Source organism: Erpetoichthys calabaricus, chromosome 4 (assembly GCF_900747795.2).
Source record: "Erpetoichthys calabaricus chromosome 4, fErpCal1.3, whole genome shotgun sequence".
NCBI classification, from domain to species: Eukaryota; Metazoa; Chordata; class Cladistia; order Polypteriformes; family Polypteridae; genus Erpetoichthys; species Erpetoichthys calabaricus.
Window position 1 is genome coordinate 224,197,629 of NC_041397.2, and position 24,412 is coordinate 224,222,040.

The following is a 24,412-nucleotide window of genomic DNA, read 5'->3' on the forward strand; positions in this document are numbered from 1 at the left end:
TCATTTGAGTTTTTCTCGGCCATCAGTATAAAGGTCACAAAAGGTACAACAGACTTCAATGGCAATCAAGCTTTACCGATATAAAATAATATCAAAATGTCCATGAAAAAGGCGGCACGGTGGCGCAGTGGGTAGCGCTGCTGCCTCGCAGTTAGGAGACCTGAGGACCTGGGTTCGCTTCCCGGGTCCTCCCTGCGTGGAGTTTGCATGTTCTCCCCGTGTCTGCGTGGGTTTCCTCCCACAGTCCAAAGACATGCAGGTTAGGTGGATTGGTGATTCTAAATTGTCCCTTGTGTGTGCTTGGTGTGTGTGTGTGTGTGTCCTGCGGTGGGTTGGCGCCCTGCCCGGGATTGGTTCCTGCCTTGTGCCCTGTGTTGGCTGGGATTGGCTCCACCAGACCCCTGTGACCCTGTGTTCGGATTCAGCGGGTTGGAAAATGGATGGATGGATGTCCATGAAAAATCTCACATTACATAATCCAAATGTCAGATATCCAGTTGTATGCTCACAATATCTCAAACATATTTTAGGTAAAACATTAATATAAACCATTTTAGGGAAGATGATGTTGTATACAAATAATACGCACATTCAATGGGATGACGCTTCTGACCTCCCTTATTATAAGCTTGTGGATAAAAAGGTTTGGGAATCCATCCGTTTTCTTGTAGTTTATTCTGGTCCATGTTGTATGAGGGTGGCGCAGTGGGTAGCGCTGCTGCCTCGCAGTTAGGAGACCCGGGTTCGCTTCCCAGGTCCTCCCTGTGTGAAGTTTGCATGTTCTCCTCGTGTCTACGTGGGTTTCCTCCCACAGCCCAAAGACATGCAGGTTAGGTGCAATGGCCATCCTAAATTGTCCCGTGTGTGTGTGTGTGTCCTGCGGTGGGCTGGCCCCTGCCTTGCACCCTGTGCTGTCTGGGATTGGCTCCAGCAGTAGTTAAGATATAGCAGGTTGGATGGACGGGTGTTGTATGAAAGGGTACGGGAATAGCAGGGTCCTATCCTGGTTAGGATGGTAGTCTGCTGCATTGTGTGTACACAAAGCAATTGTTTGGGGGGGGGGGGGGGGGGACTGTGGGAGAAATCCCACCCAAACTTTGGGTAAATATGCAAACTCCACGCTGAAGTCGCCTCATTTGACAATTGCTTTAATTATGGCATCCAATCTGCCTTCTTGTTTAAACAAAAGTACAATTTATAATGGATCAAACTTTTACTATGAACTCTAAACTGAAGTGCACTTCTACATTAAAATGGATTAAGGTACACTTGTAAACATACATCAGAACATAGAAGTCCAGAGTCCAAGATTTCCAACACACATGCCTAGAAATGTGGACTGCATATCCATCTGTCAAAATGCATTGATTTCAACCTCTAAGTAATTTATTTCAACAAAAACAAAGTTTATAATTTAGCATCCACAAGTCTAAAACTGTACGTTCATCAGTACGTTTTATTCTGTTCTTTTTGCATAGCTATATTTTTTTTGAATAAACACCACCTATTTAAATAGAGAATAAGAAAAAGCATGTAAGGGTCTTAGATGGCTTATTCATATGTGCTGGAAATCTGACCGCCATCAAATCTGCTGTGCTTTTGTTGAATGGTGGATCTCACAGAGTAGACTTTGTAAACCATACTACAGTAGTTCTATATTTTAAAGTGATGGTAAAAAAAACACAATTGTCCTTTCTCATGTCATAAAGGACATGAAGAAGTAAACACAGAATGTACTTAGTGCCCAAAAATATTCACTACCACTTTTTCCCTGCTGCCATTGTGCATATACAGGTGCTGGTCATAAAATTAGAATATCATGACAAAGTTGATTTATTTCAGTAATTCCATTCAAAAACTGAAACTTGTATATTAGATTCATTCATTACACACAGACTGATGTATTTCAAATGTTTATTTCTTTTAATGTTGATGATTATAACTGACAACTAATGAAAGTCCCAAATTCAGTATCTCAGAATATTAGAATATTGTGAAAAGGTTCAATATTGAAGACACCTGGTGCCACACTCTAATCAGCTAATTAACTCAAAACACCTGCAAAAGCCTTTAAATGGTCTCTCAGTCTAGTTCTGTAGGCTACACAATCATGGGGAAGACTGCTGACTTGACAGTTGTCCAAAAGACGACCATTGACACCTTGCACAAGCAGGGCAAGACACAAAAGGTCATTGCTAAAGAGGCTGGCTGTTCACAGAGCTCTGTGTCCAAGCACATTAATAGAGAGGCGAAGGGAAGGACAAGATGTGGTAGAAAAAAGTGTACAAGCAATAGGGATAACCGCACCCTGGAGAGGATTGTGAAACAAAACCCATTCAAAAATGTGGGGGAGATTCACAAAGAGTGGACTGCAGCTGGAGTCTGTGCTTCAAGAACCACCACGCACAGACGTGTGCAAGACATGGGTTTCAGCTGTCACATTCCTTGTGTCAAGCCACTCTTGAACAAGACACAGCGTCAGAAGGGTCTCGCCTGGACTGGTGCTGAGTGGTCCAAAGTTATTTTTTCTGATGAAAGTAAATTTTGCATTTCCTTTGGAAATCAAGGTCCCAGAGTCTGGAGGAAGAGTGGAGAGGCACAGAATCCACGTTGCATGAGGTCCAGTGTAAAGTTTCCACAGTCAGTGATGGTTTGGGGTGCCATGTCATCTGCTGGTGTTGGTCCATTGTGTTTTCTGAGGTCCAACATCAACGCAGCCATCTACCAGGAAGTTTTAGAGCACTTCATGCTTCCTGCTGCTGACGAACTTTATGGAGATGCAGATTTCATTTTCCAACAGGACCTAGCACCTGCACACAGTGCCAAAGCTACCAGTGCCTGGTTTAAGGACCATGGTATCCCTGTTCTTGATTGGCCAGCAAACTCGCCTGACCTTAACTATGGGGTATTGCGAAGAGGAAGATGCAATACGCCAGACCCAACAATTCAGAAGAGCTGAAGGCCACTATCAGAGCAACATGGGCTCTCATAACACCTGAGCAGTGCCACAGACTGATCGACTCCATGCCACGCCGCATTGCTGCAGTAATCCAGGCCAAAGGAGCCCCAACTAAATATTGAGTGCTGTACATGCTCATACTTTTCATGTTCATACCTTTCAGTTGGCCAACATTTCTAAAAATCCTTTTTTTGCATTGGTCTTAATTGATATTCTAATTTTCCGAGATACTGAATTTGGGACTTTCATTAGTTGTCAGTTATAATCATCAACATTAAAAGAAATAAACATTTGAAATACATCTGTCTGTGTGTAATGAATGAATCTAATATACAAGTTTCACTTTTTGAATGGAATTACTGAAATAAATCAACTTTGTCATGATACTCTAATTCTATGACCAGCACCTGTACACATGAAAAAACACGTAGGAGTTTCTTTCCTTCCATTGCATTTTATTTCTTGAAGGATGTGAACTAGCAAACATCCAAGTGTGTCCCACTGAGCATCATATTTCTTTCCTTGCCATTTCTATTCATGTCAGACATTCTATGAGTCAGTCTCTCCAGTGAAGTGAAGAATCCTACTTACTGACCACTGTGTGCCTGTCTTGTTTTCATGATTGCTTATTCATGTCAGGCATTTCCTTAGTAATCTTACTAACTTTAGAAACATGTCTTTCCCATCAGTCAGCACTAAACAGTCATGATTAAGAGCTATGGCGCATTTCTTAACAAATTACAAATATTTGGTATATTAGCAGTAGGCTACACAAATCGTCAACTGGAATGCAGAATCTTTCTTTATATGGTATGAGGCCACACATTCAGCTTTTATAATAAAGCAGCCATTGTTTTGTGTTACCGTCTCCTTTCTAAAATCTCCACTTTTCTGTCTTTGAAAAGCCACTAGAATGGCTTTTAGTTGAACTTTTTCAGTATTTCACTCTTGTCCATCTTCTTTTGTAACCCCAGTGCACTGGAGAGTCTTGGAATGATTGTGGAATAAATTAGCACCGACAGAGCCATACCTATGGGAGCAAGAAAAAGTAAAAACTGTAAATATATACAGTGTTAAAATATTCAGAATCTCTATTGAGTGTTTTTATGTTTGTTTTTTGGTATACAAAGTTTTAAAAACTGTGAAATGGCTACTGTATTTATCACAGAAGACTGTAGGAGATGGATGGTTTTTGGGAAGTGCTTTTGGTGACTCTCAGTGCTACTATCAAAAAGTCACTTGATCTTTCAAACAGTTCTGTGAGGAAGCAGACAGTTTACAGAATGACCAAACTTTGTGTGGTCCAATAAATAACAGGCTATGAAAAAGTGTGCTCTGGCCGCAGTGCCGTACTGCAATTTAATGAACCACAGTCCGCCTGCTAGATCTGCACACACTCTTGTTCTGAAGTCTACTTTAAGATCCTTGGAATTGTGTAATTTGAGAGAGACAATATATAAATTATGAAAAATTAATGGATTATTTTTTGTAAAGTGCTCACATTAATTATTTTTATTACAAATACTTACATTTATCTTCTAATGGTTACAGGAGGAAAGAACAAAATGATTTTATAAATCACAAAACTGAATTATTATAAATTAGCATTTAATCAAAAATCTCTAAGCCCCGTCTAAGAATAGTAAAGCTTTTTAGTTTTTCAATGTGACAAGTCTGCCTAAACACCAAAGTGATACATCTGAATGACAACTTGTATTAAAATTCTTTTAAAATAAATTTTAAACATCAAAATGATTCAATTGTGCAATTTTTATTTTTAGATGAAGTTTAAACATAGGCTAAATATTTTTTTGCCTCTTTCTCTGTGCCATATAGTTACAGAAAAAACGCAACATTTAAATTTACCTACAATTAATTCACAGCGACCACATTAAAAGTAGCAATGTGAGATAACTGGAAGTTCACAATATTTGGTAGTGGACACATTTATTTCTTTGGAGATTTAAGAGACATTAGGCATGGCTGTAAGTCTTGGATGATGCTCTAGAAAAACAAGACAGGGAGACAACTGAGACGGACAGTATTTTGTACATCTCTTTGGTCTTTCTGTATTAATTCTAAGATCTCTATCAGTAATTGGTCATTGTTTGGTTGCCAGTTTGATTTTTAGTGTAAATGTTACTTCTGGTGCTGATTCTCCTTCAAAGAAGTCTGCTAATTTTAACCTGTGGTGGTAGTCATATAGTTCTGTTCTTATTTTATCCCCCTGGGTTCTTACTGGGGAAGTGGGTGTAAATGTCAGACCTTTCTCAAAAATTGAGATATGATCCTCTGTCAAGGTCATATTATCAGACAGATTTATGATGTTCTTTTTAATTACCCAGTCTGCTGGTGTAGAGGTCATGGGGAGATCTAGTTGAAATATCTCCTCCAATGTTAGAGGCTCCTTTCTGCTGTATCTCTTGTCCAGTGAATGTTGTTCCTTTGTTTTAAAGTCCTCTGTTGAGTTTGGAGGAGAGCGTGGAAGATTTTGTCTGATGTAATGGCTGGTGTCAATTATTAGTTTCCCCGAATCAAAGGTTTTTACAACATTTGGCTATTCGCCCACTCTTGTGTACACAGTCCTGCAGTTTAGGCACTTCTTCACTCATCCATCTGTGGGCATTGATTTTTACACACCGAAACTCGTCTATTCAAGTACTCAACTTATAGCGCTGAGAACAAATGCCAGTGCCGGTGTGGTTCCCTATTTACCCGACGAGGTAAGAAGGCGGTACCGTGGCAGCAGAGCCGGCACTAAGCTAAAAATGAAGCGGCTTGCGAGAAAGTGGCATTTTAAGCCCTCGGTGCCTTCTGTGATTCTGGGAAATGTGAACTCAATCTCAAATAAGATCGACAAACTGGCTGCGCTGGTGAAAAATGTCAGAACCTACAGAGAATGCAGTTTGTTGTGCTTTTGCGAAACCTGGCTAACTACCACCATCCCAGATGCTAGCATGGAGCTACCCGGGTTTAGCACATTTAGAGCGGACAGAGATGCAAGTACCTGTGGGAAGCACAAAGGAGGAGGACTCGCTCTCTATGTTGTGTGTAACTCTGGGCATGTTAACGTCAAAGTCTCCACTTGCTGCAGAGACATCAAAACTGTTGTCCGTAAGTTACTTTCCCAGAGAGTTTGGACACGTCATTGTTGTCATCGTGTACATCCCTCCTCTGGCAGACGTGGAGACAGCGAGTGACATCATCCATTCTGCTGTTGCTAAGTTACAAACGCAGCACCCTGAGGCGCTTGTGCTAATCGCTGGAGACTTTAACCATGTGATGCTGGACAAAACATTACCTGCCTTCTCCCAGTATGTGGACTGTAACACCCGGGGAAATAAGACTATTGATTTACTGTATGCAAACGTTAAAGACACATACAGTGCCACCACGCTGTCTGCACTTGGGAAAACAGATCATAACCTGGTTCTGCTTCAGCCTCACTAAAAACCAAGAGTGAGGGTCCTACCTACAACCACACGCTCATTCAGGAAGTGGTCCCCGGAGGCAGAGAAGGCTCTGAGAGACTGCTTTGGAACTACAGACTGGGATATCCTGCAGGGATCACACAGTGAGAACATTGAGGAGGTTGTTGACTACACTACCGATTACATCAACTTCTGTATGAACATTGTAGTTCCAGTAAGAACTGTACGCTGCTATGCTAACAACAAGCCATGGATTACAAGTGACATCAAGGGCCTTTTGAACTAGAAGAAAAGGGCTTTTAAAGGCGGTGATCAGTATGAGCTCAAGCGCGTGCAGAAGGAACTCCCGAGTCCAACTCAGGGCGGCGAAGGAGTAGTACAGGAGAAAGCTGGAGCAGAAGTTCCAGAATAACAGCATGAAGGAAGTGTGGGATGGGATGAGGATCATCACTGGCTGCAGCTCGAAGCGGGGTGCCACCATTGAGAGAGACGTGAAGAGAGCAAACCAAATGAACAACTTCTTTAACAGGTTTGACCACCCTAACCCACTCTCACTCTCACCTCAGAGTACTGCACCCTCCACACATCCTTCTGCTGATACCAGCATAGGAGAGACATCCCACCCATAATTACAACAGCGCAGGTGAGCAGAGAGCTGAGGAGACTTCGTGCCAGCAAAGCAGCGGGTCCAGATGGAGTATCGCCACGACTGCTGAAGGTCTGTGCATCAGAGTTGGGGGGTCCTCTACAGCGCATCTTCAACCTGAGCCTGGAACAGGGGAGAGTCCCAAGGCTTTGGAAAACATCTTGCATCACCCCAGTCCCAAAGGTATCACGTCCTAGTGAGCTGAATGACTTCTGGCCTGTTGCTCTGACATCACATGTGATGAAGACCATGGAGAGGCTGCTGCTTCACCACCTGAGGCCACAGGTTCAACACGCCCTCGATCCTCTGCAGTTTGCATATCAGGAGAAGGTGGGAGCGGAGGATGCCATCATCTATATGCTACACTGATCCCTCTCCCACTTGGAGAGAGGCAGTGGTGCTGTAAGAATTATGTTTCTAGACTTCTCTAGCGCCTTCAGCACAATCCAACCTCTGCTCCTTAGGGACAAGCTGACAGAGATGGGAGTAGATTCATACCAGGTGGCATGGATCGTAGACTATCTTAAAGACAGACCTCAGTATGTGCGTCTTGGGAACTGCACGTCTGACATTGTGGTCAGCAACACAGGAGCGCCACAGGGGACTGTAAATTCTCCGGTCCTGTTCAGCCTATATACATCGGACTTCCAATACAACTCGGAGTCCTGCCACGTGCAAAAGTTCGCTGACGACACTGCTATCATGGGCAGGAGGAGGAGTATAGGGACCTAATCAATGACTTTGTTAAATGGTGCAACTCAAACCACCTACACCTGAACACCAGCAAAACCAAGGAGCTGGTGGTGGATTTTAGGAGGCCCAGACCCCTCATGGACCCCGTGATCATCAGAGGTGACTGTGTGCAGATGGTACAGACCTATAAATATCTGGGAGTGCAGCTGGGGGGTAAATGTTAACATTATAAAAAGTTATTGTCTGTTTTTTCCTGCATTATTATCAATCTTTAATTTAATATTGTTTTTTGTATCAGTATGCTGCTGCTGGAGAATGTGAATTTCCCCTTGGGATTAATAAAGTATCTATCTATCTGTTCCTGTATTACTCCAGTGCCAAAATTGGTCGTGGCCACATACAACAACTTCTAGTTATTATTTTAGATCAATTGTCCCTGAAACAAATAACAGCTGTGCTAAATTAATAATAAATGTATCTTGTTCATGACAGCACTTTTGATTTTTAAACTAATGCAGTTTACTTAACAGGTGAAGCCACAATCTGTTTGATTTATGCTTAAAAGTAAAGTGACATGAATTATACCCTAAAATCCTACTGCATATATACCTGTATCATCTGCATGGCTAATACAAAAAAAGATCCAATAAGAAGAATGAACAAGAGTATTTCTAGCTTTGTAAGAGTGTAAAAATTTATTTAACTGTGAAGGTTAAAGTACTACAAATTAAGACAAAAATGCTGTCATATACAAATACATAACTCATAGGAATATCATAATAAGGCACTTCTGTATAATGTTTCTGTCTTTACTGTGAAACTGATATTACAGAAGTAATTTCGTTACCCTGACCAGCTACAAAAATGCAACTTGCAAGTGTGAGCCAAGCTACTTCTCGCTGTCAGGTATGAATAAAATAGTTAAATGTCTACCACAGCATATTCAGGGAAGACAACTACCAGATATTTTGGTATAGCTTCAGCACAATACAACATCATGTCTATATTTTAAAACCTGGACATGATTAAGACACAACTTAATTACACACTCTGTAAGACTATTAACAGAATTGTCAGATTGGCATAGGTCAATTAAAAATATTCACTCATTTTAAAAGGACCAGTAAAAGGGTTAATCAAGAGGAAAGAAAACCTAAACTCGATTAATTCTAAGCCAGTGTTTCTCAACCAATAGGTTGTGCTGGCTGCTGTTGTTGTGTGTGTCAGTTAATTTTTAGTGGGATGTTTTACCAATTTACAGCGCTGCACGATATTAATCTCCATTTGTATCTACGGTCAAACCCGCTCTTCCATTTGCACTCTTCATGATTGTTTCACCAAGGTGGGGTTCACAAAGGGAGACAACCAACCCTGCTACTACATTCAAGGCTTGTTTCACCAAGGGTGTCCACAACCCCCAAACTTCAGCTGATATAGCTGGTGCTCCCATGGTGCCCTGTAGGGTTAATCAGTGGCAGGTTAGTCTGCTAGAAAAAGAACAATCAATTTATTACCATCATCCAAACATCTATGCCCAGAACAGAGACACTGAGACCTACTCCTAGAGGTAGTCTTGGGAATAATATTTGCTGGCAAGTATCTGGTGGCAGATATAGCCGTCCAGTTGGGCTCTAACTGTGGAACCCACATGATGCCACCAGGTGGCTGAACACCAACATGCTGAAGGATAAAGGTCAGGAAGGTCAGGTGCACTGCTGATCAGGTGATAGTTGAGAATGGGATGAATCTAGGTATATTAGATCTTTGCAATGCAAACTGGCTCTTGGGACATGCAAACCTCCCAGAGACAGAACCCATGCAGGACATTTAAAGAGAATTGCTAGATATAGTTAGAATTGCTTCTATGCAAATCACTGCCTGTGGAACCAGTTTTCTCAATGAAGGGTAGCGTTTGTCCTACTCTGGAGATGACATTGGAATGCTTCTATTCTCCTGGCCGCATGACACCCAGTTTGTTATGGTGGTCAAGAGAGTCAATTTACTATTTATAAGTAATTTGGCTTTTTAAAGACACTGAATTTGATGCTAAAATGTGTACCATCTTCTGACTGTGCAATTCTACTGGGAGACTTCAAGGCGTTTGTGAGGAATGACCGCTTGAAGGGTTCAGGAGGAATAGCTTGCCTGATCTGAAGCAGAGTGGTGAATTATTGGATTTCTGCCCATGGACTGCTTATAACAAATACATTTGAATACAAGAAAATATTACCAGTACCTTGGGCCATTGGACTATTCATAGCTCTGCCATTAGATCTGAAGCTGAATGGACATGAGGATAAAAAGAACCTTGGGATTGGCAGGGTTGAAATGATGAATGCCATTTTAAAAAAGGTGACACTAGGTGTGCTATAGTCATCAAAGGATGGCACTTCTCAACCTCCCTGGGAAAACCTATGCAGAGATACTGGAATAAAGATTCCATCATATAGCTGAATCTCAAATCCTGGAGGACCCATGTGGAGTCCATCTTAGGGCATACTCACACTGGCAATTCGTTCCATGCCTGAGTACGTCTGTTCACACGTAACCGTACAAAGTCTAGTTCATTTGACTAGTGTGATCATTCCGTGTCGGGCCAACCGTACTGTGCCCTGACCATCTTGGATGAGGTGGGCCCATGCATGGTTCAGTAGCATTCGAGAAGTGTTATTGGTAAATGTGCCTGAGCACGGAAAACAGACAAGGGACTCTGCTCTGTTGGGCACTTCAGCAAGGCCCTTAACCTGCAATTGCAGAGCACTTTGAGTAGTGAGAAAAGCGCTATATAAATGCAAAGAATTATTATTATTATTATAATGTCAATGATGCGATAAGTCAGATAGTGCAATTCTTATTTCATTCAATATCTTTTGAGTTAAAAAATAGGTTTTTATTCTCACCTTACACATGAACGAGAATTTTAGTTGGCAAGAAAAGCTGCAAATTCCTCCCTTAATATCATTTGTCACCGTAAAAATCTTCTTGGACGTGCAGCATGATTAGCAGTAAAATGCTAAGTTGCGCACTCAGTAAATCTGTAAAAAGGTAGAGTGTTATCCCGCCCTACACGACTGCTAAACAACCACAAAATACGTAAAATCATTTTGACATGCATGCTGTCACACCGTGTTTGGATCTTGGTTTGGCTTTACATGAAGTCGCATGGGCATGATGAAAGCGTGCCCAGGCCCAGAACGTTAAGCGCATTGTGAGTATAGGCCAGCAGGGGAGTAGGAAAGGGGGACAATCTATCTTGGGCACGGTATGGAACAAATGTTGCCCAGTGTGAGTACACCCTTAGACATGGAACAATGGTCCAACTCTTCATCCTTGCTCACATATTTAAGATGTCCTGGGAATTTGCCAATGCTGTCTAATGTGCTTTAGGGATCTGAAAAATGTTTGTAAATGTACTACCTATAGTACCATATGGAAGGTATTTCAAGAGTATGGAATTGCAGTGACACTGCTGCATGTTATCTAGCTCTTGCATTTATGGACAGTGAATTACATTTGCATACTTGCCATTAACTCAAGTCCACTCTATGCAGTGTTTGAGCGCTGCCAAGGGCTGTTTTATGTGATTATGACACTGACCGACGAATTTGTGAAGAAGCAGTAGTTTTGGGGATGTTGTACTGGACTATGGTGGTGGAACACAAGCAAAACCTCAGATAAAGCTTTTGATTTACTTGTCTGTTTAGGCCTCATCCTCACCTATGGTCATAAACTCTCATAAATGAAATACATGCAGACAAAATAAGGTTATAGCATAGTGTTTCTGGACTCACCGTTTGTAATGGGGGTGGGGAATTCGGTCAACAGGAGGACTCTGGAATAGAACCACTTCTTCTAGCCAGTTGAAGTGGTTGTGCATGTGGTAAGAACACCTTATTAGCACTTCCTTTTGAAAGGAATAGCCTACTTGGAGCTAACCCAGAACAAACACTGAACACATTATAACAGGAGTACTCAACTTCGGTCGTGCAGGTTTTTGCCTTAAGCAGATTTTTAATTAGAACCCATTTATTTATTACTAAAGCAATATGTTTTTTGGGCTTAGTTTTACTTAACTTGCTTGTTATGATTCAGAACTCTTCATTGCATACTTTAGTTTTAAACAGCTGCATTAAGGTTTTAATTGTTGGCTGTTTCCTTAACCAGCCATCAGTTAATAATGAGGTGCAAATGACAAAGGAACCACATGCTCTCCAGCTAACATGCTTCCATTTAAACCTCTGCATATGTGTCATGAAATATCTGTGTTAATATAATGTTTACAAATAAATGAGGAAAGGTAAGGACCAAGAGGTACTAATCTATTTCTGACCAAAAAACATATGGATAATGTTCTCAGAAAACAAACAATCTACAATGTGATAAACATTTGTCTTGGACGATTGAAAGCACTAACAAGCATTATCTGCTAGGCCTGGCTTCTAATTACAACACTAGTTGGAATGAAATGGAATGAAAACCTTCACCCACTGTGGACCTCCTACACTGGAGTTGAGTACCACTGTGCTATAAGAATTTTATACCTTAGCTTGCCTGGAATCATCTTGGAATTCTGCAGAAGGTATCTGAAGATGTTGTTGAAGACAGGATGGCTTGGTTAGACCAGCTCACAGTGTTGCTAATACAGTATAACCCTCATCAGGATAAGCAGGGTGACAACGAGATATATGGTGGTTTTTTTTTTAATATATATCTGAACAAAAACTACTTCAGACAAATTCATTTAGGTCATTAAACTGATTCTTTTCTGGAGTGGGTAAGGAATATATCAGGTGCTTGTAAAGAAAACTGGAATTGCCCATATAAATTACTTGACTTACCTAATACTGGTCCCAGCCAGTAAACAAAGGAATTTTCCAAAAAAGTATGTCCTTTGCAAGGAAACTGCACAGAAAATGCAAGGACTGGGTTAAATATTGCCCCAGTAAGACTTCCACCTGCAAACAAGAACGTAAGTACATAAAAATTAACAAGGATACAAGGTTTAAGTGGTTCTTAAAAAGTAACCATTAGTTACAGATTTAAACTATGATATATTGAAAAGTTGTTTTCATCTTATTATGTTCCTGTGCTGCACCATAATATGGTTTCTAAGATCAGTCGAAGTCCAGTGCAAAAATGCAACTTTATTTAACATTGTATAAGTATTTGGCCTTCCCCAGTAATCATCTTCTGAGAGTTTGCTTTTAGCACATCTCTACCACGTCTCCCAGACCTCCTACCACCCAAAACTAACCAATTTTGTAAGGCATTTTATTCTAATACATGGAATGGAGAAATAAATGCCATCACCTTCCATGCTGTAAAAGATACAATATGAATATGCAGCATAAACCTGGTCATGTTGAGTTTATCACAGATGCATAGAAGAGAGATCATACACTTGACTGAATAAATGCATTCAAAGTTGGGTTGTTTTCCAGGCAGCTCCACAAGCAACAGTCCCTTGAGTGTAGGCAAGTATTTATATTTGAACCACCATAGTGTAAACCCCCCACCTAAGCTTAACCCTGCAGGGGAAATGCCAAAGATGTTTTTTGGAAAATCCACAAATGAAACATGACTTTCAGGAGACCACTGAGTTGCTAATGGCTATCCATAAATTACATGCCAGATCAAACTGAAAATGATACGCAGTTCAAACAGCCTGAATATTACATACTGTACTGTACTTGTACAGGCTAGAGTAGAAGGAAATAAAAATGTTACTTTAACCTTTAATACATCTTCCGGTCAAATCTGGCCCAGTTTTGTGTTTGAAATCAATTAAAACGCCCTATATTTCACCTCCCACAATTAACGAACCATAAAAAATAAACATCCCATAATTTTTGCAGCTTTTAAAAATTCTTTAACCTGCTATGTTTTTTGGGTCATTTTTGATCCACTGTTGATTTTAATAGATTGTGACACTGTGTATCTTTGAAGTTACACATTTATAAATCTTAAAAAGCTAAAATAAAGATGCCTGACATGGAAACTTTTTTGAAGCTGAATCAGCGGTTTACTAAAATAATGTTAGGTTATGGGTAAAATTTAGGTCTTTGTATGTGTTTACAACTCCACCTTATACTTCTTCTGATTCTCTTTTTAGAAGAAGTCGATTATTCTCATGACCGCTATGTCTGCTTTCAGCTATTTCACATCGAAATTTCAGGCCAGTTCCCTTGAGTTTTCTATATCTTAAGCCACAGCACGGTGAAATTAGTAAATTTTTAGAATATTGTAATGAAAATGTAAATCACAAGAGACAGTTACTTGAATCTTTACTTTTACTGATCATTCAACAACAGCATAAAAAAAAAAATCGGAAGTGGTCTCCCGTAGACTTTTTTGTATATTCAGATAGGGGGATGGATATTTAAGGACTAAACTGTAAGCCAATGATTATATTTTTACATTATGTACACTAAAAAAACATCAAATTAATATATTGAACAATTATGATAAAAGTAAAGTTGAATAAATCTGACTTTGCAATGGCATGAATAAAATAGTACCACTTCCAGTTAGCGAAAATAGCTCAAAAGTTGAAAAAAATCAATGTTTTGTACCTAATGTTTGTATGCAAAATTTGGTTGACCTAACTGAAAGCATACTCAAGTTATTGTGTTTACATACACACAGGCAGCCACACAAACATATTTCCAAAAATGGTACTTTCGGACTCAGAGTTCTAAAACGTTGAGGTTTGTCAAAATCTGGAGGTCGAATTTTTGGACGATTACAATACTTTCCAGATACTTCTTATACAGGAAAGTAAACATAGTATGGGCTACAGAAAATGTGACTGCAAAACCTGTTTCTTCTGCAGTGATACTTCAGGTAACACCAAGTGAAACTAGATTCTTTCTCATATTAAACAGTATGATTTGTTGGCAGCGCTGCTGCCTCGCAGTTGGGAGATCTGGGGACCTGGGTTCGATTCCCGGGTCCTCCCTGCGTGGAGTTTGCATGTTCTCCCCGTGTCTGCGTGGGTTTCCTCCCACAGTCCAAAGACATGCAGGTTAGGTGGATTGGCGATTCTAAATTGGCCCTAGTGTGTGCTTGGTGTGTGGGTGTGTTTGTGTGTGTCCTGCGGTGGGTTGGCACCCTGCCCAGGATTGGTTCCCTGCCTTGTGCCCTGTGTTGGCTGGGATTGGCTCCAGCAGACCCCCGTGACCCTGTGTTCAGATTCAGCGGGTTGGAAAATGGATGGATGGATTTGTTGGCTTTGGCACTGCCTGGCAAATTTGTAGACTTCAAGTTTTACTCCTACAACTGATTCAGTGAATGATCTCAAAAATATTCAGCATGCCAGCACTCTAAGTGGTATGACTCTTGTGTTTTCTCCCTGCCTTCTGTGTTTCTCAGGGCTCCTTCTATATTCCAAAGGCATGATGGTAAGCAGTTTGGTAAGTCTTAACTGACTAGACATTGGTGTGTTACTGTAGTTTGCAGTGGACTGGCACAGTCTTCTTGACCGAATTGAGTGGTGTAGAAATGTAGTTAAGAAAGATGTATAGATGGAAAACAAGCAATATGAAATTATGATTTATAATTATTTCTGAGTTAAATCACGAATTGTTTAATAAGTTAGCAAACTAAGATATAATTGATGTGTCTTAATAGCTAAAAGGCAAAGGCTGTAGGACCGCCACATGTCGAGTTATGTAGGTATAAACTGTGGCCGACTTCAAAGTGCAAATCAAGGTAACGTAAACTTTTCTTGTAGTCACTACTGCGATGTATGAATTATGCAGTTAACTTCAACTTCATTAAACATTTAAATGTAAAAAGACTCCACTTGGATTAACCCCGGTCCGTGAAGGGCATTGAATTGAGACCAGAGGTAAGAACACCGACCTGCGTAGACCAGGAATGTGATGACTGCAGCAATTATGTGGACCCTGAACCTCCCGTCCAGCGACTGTGTTAGGAGGAGTGTACTCTGCATGGCCAAGGCGCACACGAGTTCCACGCTCGCTCCGCGAAACAGTGACGTTCTGATGCTGCTGCGGCACAGAAACCCTGCAGCTCGGTGTCGCGCGTGCACGGCAGACAGTCCCAGTGCCCATGCGCACGGTGTTAAGAGCTGAGCTCCCGTCGCTGCCACGAACTGGCAAGCCAACCTGGCCGTCGCCGCTCTCCAGCTCAAATGCCTCCGCCACAGTTGCTCCAGGATCGCTACAGGGTTGCAGAATGCGCCAGCAAAAGTAAGCACGTGGACTACCGTGATGGCATAGGTGAGCGTCAAGCCCAGGGGTCGCTCGACAGCACCCTGCTCGGCCAGAAGTTTCAGTTCATGGGTACAGGCGCACAACTGGAAAGTCGAGGCAAACTCTACTAGCAGCGCCGGCAGTCCCCACTCTCCACTGCCGCCAAGTCGCGACGCTGTCCTCCTCACCGCCTCGCTGCCCAGCACAGTGAGTGCCAGCAGTGCTATGGACACGACGAGATCCTCCATCGAAAAGTGACCGCCGCAGCTCAAGAGCAAAGAGGCTTACACTGCTGCAAGCTGTAATGACATCAACTCGTAACTGCCGCGTCTCTCTGGCATAATAAAGAGCGCGCGGAAGTAAAGTGGCCGCGTCACCGCGAGGAGGGGCGGGAAGGCGGCGTCGAGCCGGCAGAGAGCGCTGAACTGCCAGTAACACTACTTCATATTGCCAGGTAGCTCACGAACAGAGTACAGGTGAAGTCTTTTCGAACGTTGGGAGGGAGCTTACCCAGTATGCTGTATGTGTTTATGCCGCAACGATGGATACAACACATATCCGTCATATGTTACATGTGTATGCTGCATTCTTCACTTTTGAGAGGCGGGCGGTGATGACTTCATTAACTACGACAGCGAGATACCGTGTTTGACACACAATTTGTACATCATAATCTGAAAGATACTAGCTTTTTAAAATATATTGTCAATTTGCGTCAGATTTGCTCGAGGTAAAAAGTGTCACATTTGGAAGAGAACAGGTTGAGAATCAGCGCGATGTATGGCGTATATAAACAGAGCAGGACAACACAGTCACCCCATACACCGTACATCGGTTAATGGCTGTGGGAAGCTGCTGTTTATCTTGTGCTTCTTCAAACAGGAACCGATCTCCCACTGGATGTTAGTCCATCACCAGAGACGCTCCCATACATGGCCACTTTGAGCTACATTTTTTGTATGAAAATGTGCTATATAAATAAAAATGTTGTACTGTAGGGACACTTTACATATCTTTGGAATATGGGAGAAAACCACATGAATACAGTTGTCTAAAGTTGCTATGGTTGTTGGGTGCTATCCAGGTGCTTGGGAGAGTTAGAGAAATTATAGTTAATTTTTAAATTTACCACCTTTGAGAAGAACGTGGTAGTCATTTAGAAATAAATGCTTAGTCTTGAATCCAAAATTAGACTGACATTTATGTTCTTTGGGTGAAGGTACAGCTGACACTTCTAAATGATAATATTCCTCCAGGTGCTTGGGAGGGTTAGAGAAATTATAGTTAATTTTTAAATTTACCACCTTTGAGAAGAACGTGGTAGTCATTTAGAAAACAATGCTTAGTCTTGAATCCAAAATTAGACTCTCTATCTGTGTCAATTGGAAATCTTGTCCTGTAAGTTCTCATTTGTCTAAGGCAAAAACTCCTGTTCTGAATTCTTCATTTTCACCTGAATTGTTTTACCATTGCACAGCACAGCTCATATCTTCATTCCATTCAAGGGACCACTATAGATAGAATAAACAAGTAATATTTCACGGGTTGTAGCCAAATGAGTTGTAAAGTATGTGAAGATGTACATTCAATTGGAGGAAGGTTTGTTTTAGGTTATAGGAACGTCTAATATTATCCAAGATGTCTGATACAAATTTCATAGTCATTCATGAGGTTCATAACATCAAATATTTATCATATCTCATAATAAGAATCCATTATACACCTTAATGTCCAGTTCCTTTTTTTACAATGTGCAGTGTCATACATTCTGTATCAACATCACTGTCTGCTGTTTATTTAAATTTTATACACAGGTATCCACTTCATTAAAAGATAGCATGACCATCTTACTCCTTATATAGCAAATAATAATGCAGTGTGGTTAATTTCTAATTTTAATTTGTATTTCTTTTCTTGTAGCTATTTCTTTGATATCTTTCTATAATATGAAAATATGTTTTAATATGTTGTAGGCAAAGTAACCCTGAGGTTGTGAATTCAAAACTATCTACTAACACTGTGTGACCATGAGCAAGTCACTGCACCTGTCTGTGCTCCAGTTGGAAAATACAAAATGTAACCAATTGTATCTCAAATGTTGAAAGTTGCCTTGGATAAATGTGTCAGGCAAGACATAATAATTTATTTATTCAGCTCCTTTCCTATGCTCAAAGCTCTTCACAAATCTTTAAAAGGATGCAAAGAGAGTAAAGGTACAGGAAAAGATCAAGTAAGTAACAATGGATTCAAACCAACATTAAACACTAAACAACAGATTAATATATTAAAGACAGAGTTATGAATTAGAATGAGAAAAAAGATGATAGGCAGGAATGTCAACGTAAACATTAAATCATCTACAGCAATGGCTGTCTGCGGATAAAGAACTTAAGCGAGGTAGTCATATAGTCCAATCACTTTGAAAAGACCAGTTTTATATTGGAGAAATAAAAAGTGATGAATTGTAAAGGACTAGATTTTGTTATCGGTTTTACAGCTCTAGTCTGTTACTTTAGCTTTATGGCTTTGCAGAGGTAATGGGTAGAGACAAACTGAAATGAGGAAAGCACAAATTTGCCCTCAGTCTCTTTCTATATCTGTTGACATTATGTTCACTCCTGGGGTCCTGCTGGGGCTGCCATTTTTTCCCCAATTAACTTCTGCTATTAGTTGAACTCCTACTTTAATTGACCAAACTGTTATTGCCCAGTTTCTATGTTATGGTATCAGTCCAGCAGTTATAAATCTGGGTTTGCTGATTTTTTTTATTGGAATGTAGCAAGCATTTATGTGTGTTATACCGGGGGGCAATTTAGTGCTTTTTCTTCTGGTTTTTAATCATTATCCTCGTGATTTTTTTTCTTCTAAAGGTGTTTAGATTATAAGTTGTTACTGTATTTATTAATGAGTATCCTAGTGGGTTTGACACTGAAGTAGCTACTGTCTTTTAGCCTTAATATTACTTGCCATGCTGTCCTGACATTAACTAGAACAAAATCAAGGGAAGAAACTCCACGGGAATGAAAGTGAATTCATAAGAAAATGACAAAGCAGGGTTAAACCCTTAAAGCTTGGGCAAAAATACAAATATTTCTGAATTTCATATAAATGTAAATTTAATTCTTCTGCAGTTTTCTGAATGGAGAATAAGAGAAGAAAACAAGACAAGCTGACTAAACATTGAGATCAATTAGAGGTGAAATGACTGATCGGGAAAGCGGCAGGAACAAAAACCTGCAGCCACCGTGGGGTGCCAGGACCAAACTTCAGAAACGACTGTTCTAGATGTGCAGTGAAAGTAGCATTACTGCTAGGTGACTCAAAATGGACAAGATGTTAACTTAAACATGCAAGAGCAGTGAATATTCTAAAGTATAGAACTTCTAAAGTAGTATTTAATAGATCATCTTTTATACATAAAGTAATGATTTGCATATTTGGTTTCCTTTTGAATATGTAGTTTTATTAATTTTCTGTTGGTCTTAAATATGTAGCTTTATTAATCTCCTATTGTCACTTTTATTATTTCTGTTTTTTTTATATTTTTGAAAATAAGTCTTTGTTGCATACTTGAGCAGATTTATAACTAGTTAATTTCTGTTTCACCGCTGCAATATGGAAGCACTGTTTCAAAAATCTCAGTTCAGCTGTGGAAAGATGCAGTAGTCTGATGGTTACGTTGGTTTCAGCTATAGGAATCAAGTTTCAATGTTCAGACCAACAACTAACTCTGCCTGCATGTATTTTTTTTTTGGATAGTCTAATTTTCTTTTATATAACTCGATGATATGCATGCTAGGTTGGATGGTTAAAAGAAGAAACTCAGAAACTACATGGTGGTTCAGATATTGAATTGCACTTTTTAGTCTGCACAGTAACATTATTTTTTGTTTTGTAAAACAATTGATTTCTCTTAACAAATGTAGTGCCCATCACTCCTGCATATGTCACTGTTTGACATTGTAAGATGTTTAACATATAACTTTTCTGCTACATTTTTGCTTTTAATGCTGGAGATCGAGTACATGACTGGCCAGTGTTGTCATGTATTTACAGTAAAGTATTGTACAGAAGAATATTTACTTGATATGGAAAGTTCAGTGTTAGTATTTAAGAATGCTGAGTGTTTACCAAATTTGTAGCAGTTGTGTGATGTCAGAGTGGTTTGCCCTACTACGTCATAACATCAGAGTTTTGGTTTCCACTCTCCACCTTGTCAGTGTCAGTGTCGAGTTTGCTCCTTACTCTTATAGGCTTTCTTGAATTTCTGCCTCAGGCTCAACATTGTTGTGTTAAACTGGCCCAGTAGGAGTGAATAGGGGGCTTGGGTATAAGAGTACCTCAGTGCAGATCAGAACTGAGAGAATATTCCCTACACTATAAAATACAACTTGAGACATTGTGGTGGAGACATAAATAAACACATACTAACCCAAACAAACCTAAAGATCAGTGCTTTTCCAGCATTAGAGTGTTTCTACGGTATGAAGACTAAGGATATTTATTTGATGAGGTGTGATCAGTTTCAGTGAGTGTGTGTTTGTCCAATTTACCATAGTACAGTAGGGTCTGAGTATAACAAGAAGCTTAATATTGTTCTCATTTTGTCAAAGTTGTGGATTATAATTTAACATAATATTATATTCACAAACCTGCATAATTCAAATCAGGATCATGGAAACCAGAGCCTTTGCCTGCAGCATTAGGTTTTTAATTTAATTAGTACATTTTCATAACAAGTTGCACAAAGCATCTGACCATTTTCATCCAAATTTGTAAATTAACATATGGCAACACCCAGCAATCCCATAAGAGCTAAGCGACCAAAGGGCAGAGAGTTACAACAGGCTGATCGATAGAGCTTCTTTCTGAAGTGTCCATTGAATTAGACAATGTTCAAGTTTATTGTCATGTCCTATTCCATACCTAAAATCTCATGACTTCCCTGTAGATTTTCATCTGCTGTTAGTAACATATTGGTCTTCCATGGAATTTGGGGACCCTTTGGAATAGCACTGTGGATTCAGAAAGGATTCCATCCCTTTCACTTTCTACACACTTTACTGCACTGTTGATTTAATTTTTAATGGATACATTTACTGTTTTTGGCCATCAATGCAGACTCAATTACCCATAATGGCAAAGTGAAAACATGTTTTCAGAAAGGTTTGCAAACTTAGTAAAAACCAAAAGCTGAAATCTTTTCAATTTTTTAAGTATTCAGTGCCTTTGCTGTGACACTCCAAACTGTGCTCTGGTGCATCCAGTTTACTTTAATTATCCTTGAAAAGTGTCTAGAACTTTATTGGAGTCCATCCTGAAGTGAATGGATATTGTATATTGTTTAGAAAGGCACACACTTCTGTATATAAGGTCCACAATTCACACTGCATGTTGGGACAAAAACTAAGCCATGAAGTCCAAGGAATTCGGTATAGACCACAGTGGGAAAAATTGTGGCGAGGAATAGATAAAGGCAGGGGTGTAAAAACATTTCTAAAGCTTTCAATGTTGCTGGAACACAATGACCTCAATAATTGTGAAATGGAAGAAGTTTTGAACCACCGGGACTCTTCCTAGAGTTGGCTGTCTGGCCAGACTGAGTAACCGGGCAAGAATGACCTTGGCCAGGGAGGTGATGAGAAACCTAATGGTCACTCCAACAGAGCTTTAGAAGTCCTCTGCTGAGATGGGAGAACTTGTCAGAAGGATTACCATTTCAACAGCACCCCATTAATCAGGCTTTATGGTAGAATGACTAAACAGATGTCACTCTTGAGTAAAAGGGATGAGAGCACGAGGAAAAGGATTCTCTGATATGATGACACAGAAATGGAACTAGTCGGGCAGAACTCCAAGCACTATGTCTGGTGAAGATCAGGCTCAACTTATCACTTTCCTCATGCCATCCCTACTCTGAAGCATGGTGGAGGCAACATTATTTTATATGGGTGTTTCTCAGCAGCAGGGACAGGGAGACTGGTCAGAATTAAAGGAAGGATGAATGTAGCCAAATACAAAGAGGTCCCTGAAAAAAAACCTGCTCCAAATTGTTCTCAGCTGCAGACTAGGGTGATGGTTCACCTTTCAGCACAACAATGACCCAAAGCATACAGCCAAGACAATGCTGGAGTGGCTTTGGGACAAGTCACTGACTGTCCTTGTGTCCTCCAGCCAATGTATCAACGCTTAAACTCCATAGAACATCTATGGAAAGATCTGAAGATAGTAGTTTACAGACCCTTAAATACACATTTAAGGGTCAGGATACTTATATGAATGAGAGATTTCACTTTTTGAATTTTAATACATTTGTAAACATCCACTATACAGTGCATCCGGAAAGCATTCACAGCGCATCACTTTTTCCACCTTTTGTTATGTTGCAGTCTTATTCCAAAATGGATTAAATTCATTTTTTTCCTCAGAATTCTACACACAACACCCCATAATGACAACGTGAAAAAAGTTTACTTGAGGTTTTTGCAAATTTATTAAAAATAAAAAAACTGAGAAATCACATGTACATAAGTATTCACAGCCTTTGCTCAATACTTTGTCGATGCAGTTTCGCCCATTCCTCTTTGCAGCACCTCTCAAGCTCCAACAGGTTGGATGGGAACTGTCAGTGCACAGCCATTTTAAGATCTCTCTAGAGATGTTCAATCGGATTCAAGTCTGGGCTCTGGCTGGGCCACTTAAGGACATTCACAGAGTTGTCCTGAAGCCACTCCTTTGATACCTTGGCTGTGTGCTTAGGGTCGTTGTCCTGCTGAAATATGAACCGTCGCCCCAGTCTGAGGTCAAGAGCGCTCTGGAGCAGGTTTTCATTCAGGATGTCTCTGTACATTGCTGCAGTCCTCTTTCCCTTTATTCTGACTAGTCTCCCAGTCCCTGCTGCTGAAAAACATCTCTACAGCATGATGCTGCCACCACCATGCTTCACTGTAGAGATGGTATTGGCCTGGTGATGAGCGGTGCCTGGTTTCCTCCAAACGTGACGCCTGGCATTCACACCAAAGAGTTCAATCTTTGTCTCATCAGACCAGAGAATTTTCTTTCTCATGGTCTGAGAGTCCTTCAGGTGCCTTATGGCAAACTCCAGGTGGGCTGCCATGTGCCTTTTACTAAGGAGTGGCTTCCGTCTGGCCACTCTACCATACAGGCCTGATTGGTGGATTGCTGCAGAGATGGTTGTCCTTCTGGAAGGTTCTCCTATCTCCACAGAGGACCTCTGGAGCTCTGACAGAGTGACCATCGGGTTCTTCGTCACCTCCCTGACTAAGGCCCTTCTCCCCCGATCGCTCAGTTTAGATGGCCGGCCAGCTCTAGGAAGAGTCCTGGTGGTTTTGAATTTCTTCCACTTACAGATGATGGAGGCCACTGTGCTCATTGGGACCTTCAAAGCAGCAGAAATTTTTCTGTAACCTTCCCCAGATTTGTGCCTCAAGATAATCCTGTCTCAGAGGTCTACAGACAATTCCTTTGACTTCATGCTTGGTTTGTGCTCTGACATGAACTGTCAACTGTGGGACCTTATATAGATAGGTGTGTGCCTTTCCAAATGATGTCCAATCAACTGAATTTACCACAGGTAGACTCCAATTAAGCTGCAGAAACATCTCAAGGATGATCAGGGGAAACAGGATGCACCTGAGCTCAATTTTGAGCTTCATGGCAAAGGCTGTGAATACTTATGTACATGTGCTTTCTCAATTTTTTTATTTTTAATAAATTTGCAAAAATCTCAAGTAAACTTTTTTCACATTGTCATTATGGGGTGTTGTGTGTAGAATTTTGAGGAAAAAAATGAAATTAATCCATTTTGGAATAAGGCTGTAATATAACAATGTGGAACAAGAGATGCTTTGTGAATACTTTCCGGATGCACTGTATATAATTAGGGTGTGGTTATTTATTATCTCTTAGATGCAGTGATTCTTCTTTTGAATTAACACATACTCTGTGCCCAGAGTCGTTGTGGCTGTAGGTACTATCCACATGAAGCTGATCACTCCGCTTCTCGTTCCTTAAATCTGCAGGCTACATTTTCAGGAGTATTCTGTGTTATTTTCATTTTAGATGGGTGCTCTTTGTGAAAGATCTGTTGAAAATGCCACATTTAAAAAGGTGTTCAGTTTTGCTCTCACACTGTATACTATCAGAAATAAATTCTTTTTGTGAAAATGTTTATGATGTAATGCAAGTGTAGTAAAAGACACACAAAGCCACTGTAAAATACATTTAAAAGGTAAACCATAGGTTGTGGGTTCAAATGACCAAGTTACTTGACCTGCCTGTACTCCAATTGGAAAACCAAAAGAAATGTAACCAATTGTGTCATAAATGTTGTAAGTTGCCTTGGATAAAGGCATCAGCCAAATAGTAAAGGTAATGTAAAACAAATGTAGCTCATACATATTTCCTCACCTTATTTCCTGTTCCATCATAAACTTTATATTATTAT

General features: G+C 40.4%; 1 protein-coding gene across 1 annotated transcript; it reads right to left on the bottom strand.

Moving 5' to 3' along the window:
- Positions 1-1,064: 1,064 nt before the first annotated feature.
- On the bottom strand, positions 1,065-16,290 carry aqp11 (aquaporin 11). Its single transcript, XM_028800371.2, has 4 exons — positions 15,593-16,290; positions 12,568-12,684; positions 3,367-3,989; positions 1,065-1,774 (listed from the first exon to the last, which is right to left on the bottom strand). Exons 1-3 carry the CDS (start codon positions 16,191-16,193, stop codon positions 3,880-3,882), a joined length of 828 nt encoding a protein of 275 aa, XP_028656204.1. The 5' UTR covers positions 16,194-16,290; the 3' UTR covers positions 1,065-1,774; positions 3,367-3,879.
- Positions 16,291-24,412: the final 8,122 nt, after the last annotated feature.